Source organism: Phalacrocorax carbo, chromosome 7 (genome assembly GCF_963921805.1).
Source record: "Phalacrocorax carbo chromosome 7, bPhaCar2.1, whole genome shotgun sequence".
Classification (NCBI taxonomy): domain Eukaryota; kingdom Metazoa; phylum Chordata; class Aves; order Suliformes; family Phalacrocoracidae; genus Phalacrocorax; species Phalacrocorax carbo.
The window spans coordinates 34,888,270-34,900,322 of NC_087519.1; the positions used below are offsets into that span (position 1 = coordinate 34,888,270).

At 47.0% G+C, this 12,053-nt stretch overlaps 1 protein-coding gene across 1 annotated transcript; it reads right to left on the bottom strand.

Moving 5' to 3' along the window:
• Positions 1-1,391: 1,391 nt before the first annotated feature.
• On the bottom strand, positions 1,392-6,358 carry CCDC195 (coiled-coil domain containing 195). The gene is made up of 3 exons (XM_064457381.1): positions 6,094-6,358; positions 4,430-4,691; positions 1,392-1,524 (listed from the first exon to the last, which is right to left on the bottom strand). Exons 1-3 carry the CDS (start codon positions 6,356-6,358, stop codon positions 1,392-1,394), a joined length of 660 nt encoding a protein of 219 aa, XP_064313451.1.
• Positions 6,359-12,053: the final 5,695 nt, after the last annotated feature.

Consider the following 12,053-nt stretch of genomic DNA (forward strand, 5'->3'; position numbering starts at 1 on the left):
TGTCTGGTTTCTGACAATGATACTTTCTTTAAAACATTTAAACAGCACTTCCCTGTAAATGCCTTCTACAATGAGCTGTTCAGTAAACTTTCCAAACTGTAACTTCATTTGCAGGAAGTCATCAGTTCATTACGTCTGACATTACAGTGCAACTCTGTATGGACCCAAGATGAACATAAAAATGCACAAATAAAATAGCAGTGAAATTTAAGTTATTACTTCATTGGTGAGAATATATTAAAAATGTACTTGAATATACAAGAACTGGTGAATTTCAAAATGAAAAAAGGAGCAAAGATTTTTATACAAGTATACAACATCACCGAAAATCCAGAAGGATCTTTTTCCACCAAATCGCTGCTTTCACTTTTGAAAGCTCAGGAGTTTAAGAGCAGACAATGAGATGAAAATCTTCTTTAACGTTATCGGTACATACATCTACTGTTCATGCATTCTCTGTACAATACTCAGTCATCAGTGCTGCCTGTACATAAATCGCAATCTGCAGTATTTTGGCTTCATAAATACTTGTAATCAAAATGAACATGTGGGACACTATCTTTGCTCATATGACTAGAACTAACAAGCACTCCTCATTTTTTACACGCTGTTTGTACTTCTCTCACATTTATTTTGCACCTGTTTTCTGAATTTCTGCTAATTATTTTTTATTTAAGCTGTGCTGAGAAGCCATTCCTGAAAAATTCTGATAGTCACAATTCTTCCTATTTTGACTTGGTTTACAGCCTTTAGTCTCTGGCTGGATGAACACACCAAGTCAGAAACAGATTTGTAGTCACATTTTCATACTGATTAGTACTTTCCCCTGTACTCCCCTAGAGGTGAACCCCAAATGGACATGAACAGTCATTGCCAAGCTTTGCAGAAATTCAGGGTAACATTTATTGACTCTGTAACTCCTTCTTACCTTTGCTGTACTAGTACTTTAAAGTTTTGCATACAGAGAAAACCTTACAGGATCTTTATAGCTCTTATGGTGTCCTTTGCATCAAATACCTTTCTGACAAGGGAATCAGCAAACACAGGCGGTGACATGGTTTCCGCTTTTTGTGACACACACATCAAAACCAGCTTCAACACCCTGTTTACAGCAGTCCTAAGGCAGGGGATCCTCGAGATGGTGCACAGAAGCTACCTTGTGGAGGTACCTTTGCTATCGTGTGGCTTCATCATGGTGTATGGTCTTCCAGCCGCCTTTGTCGTGGCTTCCATTTCAATGCTAAACATCAGGCCAGTGACCCGAAACACAGTCTGGGTGATTCTCTGCAGGCATCCTGCCAAAGCGTTTTGCAGGAAAGGAACCTGACACACTGCTATCATTTAAGGCCAATTTATCTCAAGAATCAATGGGCCTTTAAAAATTCACCAGCTCACATATCCTTTTCAGCGATGGCGGTTAACTGTTTTGTGCTCTGATTTTGTGGGCTTTTGAGGGAACCTCGCTTTCCAGCATATGATGACATATCCATTGGTAAGAGGAAACTAACGGCCTTTACTTTACCCCTGGAGAAAAATGAGAAAGCATTATAAGAATTACAAATGTATAAAATGTGCAAAGGAAATAATAAAAAAAAAAAACCAACCAACAAGCAAAAGGTGAATGCTTTCAGCACTGGCACGCTGCATGGAGGCAGGATTTCATGCCCCACTGGGACAGGGTGCACACAGTCTTCCCAAGGGACCAAGCATAGAGTTGTCTGCCTGCCTGTCTGTCTGCTGAAGCATCTGCCTGTTTCCGTTGAGCCTCACATCTCTCCGCCAGTGCCCAAGGCGTATGTACAAAGTTATGCATGTACAGAACCCTTAGGGTGCACATGCACCCCCATGGACCCGGGGGTCCTTCAGTGGCTTTATGTTTATATGCATCAGTACCCAGGTACTGCAAGTGGGTGTGACAACAGAGGTTTCCAAGCAGTGAGTGTGCAGGTGGTAAATTACACCGGCTGTGAAAGCAGAGGGACAAACATGCTACTTCATGTGTCCCAAAACTAGTCGGTTTGGCAAGGAAATGGACTGGGTTTTGCAGAGCTTTGGTTTTCATTCTGACTGTCCTCCATGATTGCTGTCAGCTCACTCAGGCCCATGAGGAGCGTGAGAAAGGAAAATCATGAAACTATGAAAGCGTTTATATTCATGGTTACTGGGGGGGTGTCTTGCAGGGCAGCGTACCCCTGCAATTTCCTTGCTCCTTTCTCACCTGCCAATTGGACTTGTCCCACTGGGAGGTGAAACCATCAAGCCTGAACACCCCAATGGTGACATTTGTACCAAAGAGGCCTTATACCTTCTGTAATTTTACTATAATAGCCCTGAAAACAGTTCTCAGCCTCTCTTATCCTGCCTAATGCATTGAAATATTTAGTCTTTTTTTCTAATGTACCAAAAAAAGTGAGAATCATGTCATATAAATAATGCTTTAGCATATATGAATGAAAATGTTGTAGACATGCAAATTAGTGATGATTTGTTAGCAGTGCTGTTATTTTATTACTTGGATGCAACTGCACTCTAGAGGAATCCAAGGTGATGGTTCTACAGAGTTAATTTTAAAGCAAAAAATATTCAGCATCACATATAGGATTATAGCTTTGGAGCAAAATGTGAGAAAGCTACAGTGAACAAAGAATACAAAAACCTGGTGTGGACCAGCATGATGGGAAACAAAAATGTCAGCGCTGTAAAAAATTAAGCTTAATTAACTTGCTGAACTTATTGCCACAAACTATCCGACTAGTTAAAAGCTTACTAAGATTGCTGTCTGTGTTAGACCTTTGTGTATGTAATGGAAACATCCACCATTATGACCAGAAAATATATTAATCTTTTTTGGTATAAGAAACGCAAAGCTTCATGCTTCATGCTATCACCCTATTTATTGAGGGGCTTATGTAAAAAGCTCTTTCCATAGCCATTTCTTCTCCTCAAGCAGCCGACACTGAGTGGAGATAAGCCACGGTGCCACACTCACGCTGTTCAGAGCTGACAAGGCAGCCCTAAAGATAGTGATAAAATAATCATCACTATTCCTTTGGCTGCTGGGTAACCGATGCTTTTAAACTTGTGGGTCCCAAGGCATTAGTTGTAATAGATCTACGTGGCTATTTTGATTGCTTTGACAGCTCTCTGTCCCCTTATGACAAAGCAGCAGCATTTGCTGTTGCTGTTCCTGCTCCTGCACGCTGACCCTGTGTTTCCCAACACACGCACTTGCGATGCGAGCTGGCTCCAGGGCAAACCTCTCAGAAGCCTTTATGTGCACTGAGTCTTAAGTTTCCCTGAACCCAGTGGAGCATACGCTGAAATCCAGAGTTACAGGGTCAAGGTGTTTTTGAAAACAATATGCGTTCCCTGCCAGGAACTAAATCTAGGTGTTTAAATGCTGTAAAATGCCTGACCCTCAAATGTCCTTACAAGAAAACCTAGGTGCCTATGAAAACTTGACCTTGTTGTCCCCTCCAGCCTCTCAGCAAGGAGCTGGGCTCCTAACCAGGTTTGCACGTGGAGTGTGAGGGCCTGTGCACTGGTCTGCTCTGAGGATGCATTGCTGTGTGAGGGTGGTACAGAATAAAAGCTGACATGATGTGCCATGCGAATGGGTACGTCAACAAAGGTGACGCAACCCACTACAGCTGTGCAGCCCCTGAGCAGAGGCTGGAGTCCTGCCCCGGGACACACGTGGGCAGGCAGACCCATGGACTTATCCCTGTTCAAATGCACACGTGTTGAGGCCATTTGGACTCTTTTTCTTTTGAGCATGGCACTATCAGCACTAAAACCATCAATCTACATGGATTCCCAGGGTGTATGTATCAGCAGCAGGAGGTGAGCGGGCCTGTTGTATATCACAGTCTCATTATTGGTGCTTCTACCTTTGATTGTTGCCCTGTGTTGGAAAGCTTCTCATCGATGAGCAGAGGACACTCAGGGCTTGTCCAGCAGCCATTTCACTTAATTTAGAAGCTGTCCTGAGACAGCTTCTCAAGGCTGAAAGCATTAACTTGTAATGCTTCCAATTACAGTGGAAATATGATACAGCACATCTAAATCCATGAGCCATATTAATCACACTTTCAAAAGCATATTTCAGTGTTCCTTGATATCTCCATCTTTTTTATTAAAAGTTTAAAAATCCCTTTCAGGCTTAGGTTGTCAGAACAACACATGGATCTGTGAAACTCTGCCTGGCTTTAATGGAGATATTTCAACCCCCTTTCCTCTCCCCTCAGCCTCTCTTTTCTATAATAAATTTAAACTGCTAACACTGGTAATCTTCATGCATTGCAAAGATGAGCAGGACAACTTAAGCAAAAGAGGTCTTCTGTCTGCTCAATGCCCATATAGATTCGAACAAAGATTTTTCCTGTATGCATTCAAAGATTTTGCTGTGGTGAAGGCAAACTGAACCTACCTGCACTTATAGACATGCTCCTGAAACAGCTTCGTTTTGCTGGAACGCGTGTAGGAGAGACAGTTGGCCAGGGTTTTTTCAAGGCCTTTCTCCTCTCCACTGGTGAGCTGTGCTGCAGCAGGAGGGGCTGGTGGCTGGACACTGCCTGGCGCGTCCGGGAGCCCATTGCTTGGAGGCATCTTGCTGGCCCGGTGAGACCTCGCTGTGGAAGGAGCGGGCACTGGTAAAGCTGTGGAGTAGCGCCGCACGGTCATGGTGGTATCTGAGTAGCAGAGACAAAAGCAGAGCTAGGAACAATAATTAATAATACTACTAACAATAATAATGAGAATTCAAATATCCTCAATGTATTTTTAATCACATTCTTTTGGCTCAAAAAAGTTTTGTACATGAGGAGGCTGAAAGGCAGAGGAGGAGAAGCAGCCCCTTTGGGTCCCACCCTTTCCCTTAAAAGGCAGCTGGAGAGGAAAACCCACAAGGCTGGAAAGCACCCTGCATGTCTTTCATGCTTGCCGAAAGGCCAGTCAGCTGTTCCCAAGCTGAGGACACCCATAGCTACCAGCAGCCCCGGTTTAAGAGGCCCTCGGGTTAGTAACCTGACCACCGGGCTGAGTGGGTTTGTGTGACTGCAGCGCTCACCTAGCTTCATGTAAATCCACTAGTACTGTTCAGCCTCTCATATCGTTCACTTTCATAGACTTATCTCTGCCAAAACTTGTGGGGGCATTCCTCCACAGCCCGGACCTCTCCAGGAGACTGGTTCAGAGCTGAGGCCAGATCAGCCCCCAGACCCGCGGAGCACACGGACTGTAACAGCAGCTGCAATGCATAACACACACCATACTGATGCCAAGAAGTTGTGTTAGTGAAGCAGTTTTCCAGCAACTGGACGTGACAGACACCAGACAAGGGGGTGACAGGCCTGAAGCACATGTGATGCCTAACAGCCTGACCCTGCCAATAACCACCTTCAATTCTAAATAACTGCTTCTCACCAAACAACATTTACCTCTAATTCCTGCTTTGTTAAATCTGCCAGGAGTTCCAAACAGACTTCTATAACCAAGGAATATTTCCATTTTTTCCTCTCTGATGAAACTGTGAAGAGAGTGTATTCCTATATATTGGCCCCTCTCTCCCTCAGCCAATACTAACTGCATTATCTGTAAAAAGAAAGTGCACGTCTGGCATGACGTATGCAATCCATCCCTGTTTGTTACTATTTGTAGAGTTTTTCTAGTCTTTTACTAAGGCAAGAGAGGTTATGGCATGATTACAACTGTTGGTCCTTTTCTGTCTGAAACAGACAGAGGATGGGCATAGGCAAGACAGTCCATGCCCACAAAAGCTTAACGCGGTAAGTCAAATTCTGCTTAAACAAAGACGAACTGAACTCTTTGAGTTGAACTCTTTGCTTGAGCGGCAACAAAATATTCCACTAAGCTCAGCTTGCAGGATGCAGGTACCCCACTAAAAAGATCACAGAGACATGCAGTTAAGGTGGTTTTAGGTGTGGGCACTGATGGAGGCCAGAGCACTTCCATCAAGTTAACTAAACAGCTTGTGGCTCATCTCCCATTCCCTGCAGACATGTATCAGCTGGGCTGGGAGATCCTGCACAGGCAGCACACATGGGTGCCATGGACAGTCCTGGCTCTTAGTACCTGTCTGCTCCTTTGGTGCTGGAACAGGACCAGCCATGATGCTTCCATGCGGGGGTGCTGGAGAACCAGCTGGCCCTTCCCCATCATCGGTGAGGCTCCTCACGTTGCCATTCCCACCTCCTCTTGTTGCCACTGTCTCCGCTGGCACAGCTCTTTGCCCGCAGACCTGCAGCTCTCCCCTCAGGGCCCTGTTTTCCCTCTCCAGCTTGTTGATTTGAGAACGCATCTTGCGGATGACCTGGAGGAGGTGTGCGTTTCCCTCCATGGTCCCACGCTGCACAGCAAGCCTCCTCACTCCCCCACCAAAGCTCCTGCCCTTTGGAGAAGCTCCTAAGCCGGTGGTGGGCGGACCCTGCTCTTAAAAGCCTGTGGGCAATAGGAGTCCCTCCCAGCATGCAGGGCTTGGGCCAGCTCCCTCCACAGGGAGGACTGGACTGAGTTGTCAAGTTACCAAGAGAGGGCCCATGATTTATTCATTCAGGGTCTCATTTTTCAGAGCAGAGCTAGCCTCTTACACGCTGCAAAAATCACTGTCAACACAATATCGCTGCATCATCGGAAAACCCTCCTGCCCTCTTGCTTGCATCACGCTTTGGTTTTCTCCAAAAGAACCAGGGAGGACAGAGCCCATTTCCTTTGGCTTACCTGCAAAGGCCAGCGATCTCCTCCATGGCACAGAGGGAGGGGTTGCCCTTTGCTGGGCAGTGATTCATTTCTCCCTTAACATGGGGCGAATCTGGAAAAGAATTAGCCATTTCTCAAAGGAAAGTTAAATTTCCAAGTGAAAGCTGATATGGTACAAGACCCCTGCTATCAACAAAGTACACCAACAGCTGTGATGGAGGAGCAGGTAAACTAAAGCTGTCCTGAAAGGCCACACAGCAGATCCTGCTGCCCCTTCCCGGGCACCCAGGGAGGCTCGCTGGAGTGGAGCGCCTGCACCAGCATCCTGGGAGTGTAAGGAGAGACAGACCGGGCATGAAACTTGCATTAGGACGGGAAACATAATCCCCTGTGCTGCTCTCATCACCTAGTCCCTAAAGTGATGTTTTTACTGGCATGAAACGCAAAAACCTGTGGAACATCCTTCCTACCCCTTCCCCAACTTACTTCAAAATACAAAACTGAGAGTGCCAGAAAGCCCTCAGGAAAATAATTTAATGGACCTTTTGCTTTGAGACATTAACTTCCCAGTAGCTTAACAGTGACTCAGGAATAGCTGAGAAAAAAAAGACCTCTCGGCTGTGCGTACTTCACCACTTTGCTGCCAGAGGCTGAGGGGAAAAAATGAAAGCTGGTGTGATATGCTGGAAACAAGACATGACTCGGTTTTATTTTTTCCAGAGGGTGTCAGAGGAGGGCCATCGTGAAGAAGCCATTGGGTCTGCAAGGAGGTGCTGCAGCCCAGCAGCTACTGGGAAGTTGGGCAGAAACTGCTGGAATTGAGAGAAAAACAGGGATGCAGGCGAGGAGCTTTGCCCTCAGGCATGTTTCCACGTGGGTGGTAATGCCCTTAGGGAGCAGCATCCTCAAAAAGCGCTTCGTAAGGACGAAGTGGTTTCTGTAGTTCACACTGTGCTCATTCCCCACTCTGACCTACAGCAGCACACTGTGCCTGGCAAGGGCAGGTAGGACTTGCTGTAAGACCTGCAGGAATACATAGCTATGCTGATTTTTGCCGGTGACACAGGCAAAAGGCTGGGGACTGGGAGCTGTGGGAGTCACAGGCAACTCTGCTGTCCCCTCCCAGGAACCTCTCCAGAGGCCTCTGGAGCAACCTGGCCTGCATGCAGAGAGGTGAAATGAATTTGACTTTTCAGGCTGCAAAGCCCACAGCATCCATGATCTCTCATGAAACCACAGTGTAAGGGGAAGAGCATGTCAGGCTCTGCTGTGCTTCCCCTGCCTGCTGCGGGGCTGGTGGCAGTCTGGGCTTGACGTGCTGGCATTAGTCTTGGCAAAGCTCCTGGGGGGTCATGGCTGTCCTCTCTCCAGCCCATCCAGATTGCATCAACAATAAACATAAATTTATGCTGAGTTTTTGCTCCCCTCTAGAGGTGCATGTTGCTGAGGGCATAACAATATGCAAATGGGAAGGAGTGGGCAAAGCTGGACTCAGAAATGAGCTTGGACCTAAGCTTAAATAACAGTGCAGGTGCCTCCATGCTGGTGACAACGCGTGGTGAGCAAAACTGCTGGAACCAAAGTACAAATCCCCTCCATTTTGGAGTCATCCAAGAACTTAAAACATACCAGCAACCCTCCAGTGTGGGTTTCAAATTTGTATTTCTGTTTGTCCAGCAAGTGGATCAGGTACTGGAGCAGCGACAGCACTTGTGTGTAATTATAATATCACTGCTGATCCTGCAGCTGGCAGGTTTGGATGGGCAGGGGATGCTTGCCAGCTCAGCAATTGGCTTACCCTGGCTGCAACCGGAGACGTTTGCTCCTCTGATCCCGTGCCTGCCGCTCACCTGTAACAAGGCCAGAGTGGGCACGGACCTTTTGTCCTACCAGAGGCTTCTGAGGAAACAGCATTTGTCTTGTAACCTTTTACTGCTGCTCCTGCTGCGATTCCCTCCCAGGGGGAGGAGACGAGTCAGGAGTTTTGGAAGTTGAAAACCTTGCAAAGCTAAATTTGCTGGCTGTGCTGGTCACCATGTTTCCCATAAGCAGACAGAGCTCCACACATCCAACCTTGTATTTGTAAATTTGGTGGGGTCCAAGACATGCACCTGCTCTGCTGGACCTGCAGGGCCGCTAGCCTAGCGCAGGACTAGGTAACTCCTGGCTGCTGCCGCTCCACGTGCTGTGGGTGGGAAACACACTCCATACCTCTTAGCTGTGGCACACTCGTGGGTTGCCGATTTTGGCTGGCCATATGTCCAGCATACGTTCCTGTGCCCACAACAAACAACTATAGCTGTATGGCTTTCATTTAATAGAAAGGACAGATCCTCTTGCACCTGAGCTGCTTTGGCAAGTTGTGCTTTGTAGGACACTGAATTAGGTCAAGTTGTATTCACCTTCAGCCCTATCCAAAACTTTTCACCAGGAAAAATACCCAACCATAGCGGTGGGGTTCCTGGCAGCTGCCAGGCTCAAGCATCCCCACAGCAATACCTGTATGTGAGTGCCAGAGCACGTGCTGTCTTTCAGTGGCCTGTACGAACTGCATACCAAGTAGTGCTGCAACAGAAAACATGGGAACAAAAAGCAGAAGCCTTGTGGTGCAGCTTCATATAAAACTGGGAGGAGCTCGGCTCTTTGTCCTGCCACTACTTGATATTCTGCAGCTCCCTGCCCCTGCCCAGCACGGCAACACAAGATACTTGTGTGTGTATGTGGGGCTGCTGCAGGGGGTCCCTGGGGAAAGGGCTACACTGTGAGCAGAGAAGGCATGTTGTGAAACCTGCCATCAGCAGAAAATGACACCTGCACAGCTACTGCCATTACTGAACCGCTTTTCTGTCTGTCTCACTTGCCAGATCCGCCTTTGTGCTCCCCTGGAGAGAGAGGGAAAGAAAAAAACCACAGAGGACTCATTGCTACTCCAATATAACAATTTTTTTTAAATTATTTTTCAAATCACAGCATTTTGTTCTTGAAAGTCCATCAGCAATAAGTGTGTGGATATTTTCTAGAGATGCTACAGCTAGACATGTGCCATGCCTCCGAGGGACACAGGAGCCTCTCTGCAAGAAGATCGAGTCTCCCTGTCTGGGGCTAAACCCAACCAGCAGAGCACAATTACCAGGCTTCAGCTTCCCATAAACATGCACAAAAGCAGCACCGTAACATCAGCACCCTGCACTAACATGGCGGGGACTGCTGCCCTGAGCTGAGGCTCCCCCTTCCCAGAACACATGCTGCTCAGAGCATGGCTGGGCTGCCACAGGTTTCAGTTTTGGAGAGGAGGCGATGGAGACAGAGGACCAAGGCTGGAGGTGGAAAGTCTCTTTCTATTAGTACTTTGCAATAAACAAATACCTTTCAATTTTGCCTGGCATCATAACTTCTAAGCCATAGGCTTCCATCCGTATGGAGCTCTGATCCCTCTCTGACGCATCTGCCAGCAGCTGCACCTTCACCCCTGCCTGCCACAAGGCACCACATCCCAGTGCTGATGACCAGCAATGCTACATCGCGTCTCCAGCCTCACTGGGATGGGCCAGAAGAAGACAGTAGCCTGCCTGTCCCAATGTGTGACTCACAGGGAAACCTGGGGGTGAGAGGAGCTTGCAGCTCCATCATCCCTGCACTAAGCCTGAAGCCCAGATGTCCATCAGGGAAGGAGTGTCCAGGGAAGGTTTACTATTAACAGCCAGAAATGTCAGCAACACTGGATTTATTAATCCTATAAAAAATGACCAAGAAAAGCATAACAGCAGCACTAGTCAGGGTCAATGCCAAATTCTTCCTATTGCCACTGCACAAGAACATTGTCGTGCCCTGAGTCCTTGCTTGATTTCTGACTTTGACTTATGTTTTATACTTCACTGTGGTGCAAAAGAGCCTAATTCTCTTCTGAATCTGTCTGCACAACCTATGGTGGTAAAAAAAGAATATTTCAGTGGATTTAAAAATGAATAAAAAGGAGATGTTTTTAGTGTGTTGATTCTGTCTTGTTCACACTCCCTTTTGATCATTCAGCTCCTGTAACTTTGAAGAGACTGAATAGGTTTAATGTCAAAGTTTTATCCCATATCAGCCTTCTCCTTATTTAATTCTCAGTGGCTGCCCCATTTTAATCAAAAGTAAATTTATATTTTTCCTTGTTTTTGATTTTAATTTCTGCATTTTCATTCTTCTCACAGTTTAGACCTTTACACATCTAAATTATCCATAGTCCATATATGCTTTACTTGGCCAGTCAAATTGCTTGAGGCTCAGCAGAAGGTTTGAGATCGATGCTCTACTCAAATGCATTTTCTTCCAAGCACTTGAATAGGAGCTTAACGTGGTGGGACATGCAACACAGTCTGCAAGGCCCTTGCTCACCTGCCCCCGGAGTGCTGGCAGCCGCTGAGCTGGCATCAGCATCCCGCACGTTCTGCTCTGCCAGGCCAGGTTGCACCTTGCTTTGAAGGAATTTCATCTACAAATGCTCAGCCATACAAAGAAATGCATCCTTCTTGTACAGACGGGTGCTACAGACAAGATTTTGCAGTACAAATTGAAAATGTTCTATTAAATGGACAAAACAGGTCAGCCTCTAAAGTCTGATGACCACATCTGTGTTTAATACAATATTCTAATGTGCCCTGGCCATGTACTCCCCCTGCTGCTGTCAAACCCATCTTCCTGACCAGTGTGCCCCCATCCGAGAGGTACATCCCCATAGGGCCACCACTTCTTCCTTTGGTCAGCCTGGGCTCCTCGCCAGGGCTGAGCCTCCACTGTGAAGGCAAGCACAGGAGCTCATACAAATTTCTACAGCAGTGCCTCAGGCCTACACCGTAGCAGTCAGCTAATTACTCGTTGGCTAAATTCATTGTGGGGCTGTTTGAAGGGCCCCCAGTTTTAGCCACGGGAATACCTCCCCCTCCTCCGAGCTGGCATTGCTCTGCTGCTGAACAGAGGAACCCAGAGGCCCATTTTGGTACATTCCCACAACTACAAATATTGAAAGATCTCCATACTTATTCTGAAAAGTGTGAATTTTGGCTCCAAGCAATTACATAATTGAAATCTGCTATTCCTAAGCCCCTTTCTGAAGGATAAGAGCAAGGTATGCTGGTGCTGGGACACCTGTGTGAGTGGGGTGCCAGCGCTAACAGGCCAGCAGGCAGGTGGCTGCCCTCTCTGCTTCAGGATGTCCCCCAGAACCAGAGCCCACCCACACTTGAAGGAAAACCTTTTTTCACCCGTGCAAAAGGACCAAAACGGTGCCCTTGCACACACAGCTCTGTGGGGGCACAGCAGCAGCACCCATAAAGCCACCCCCACCAAGGGCGAGA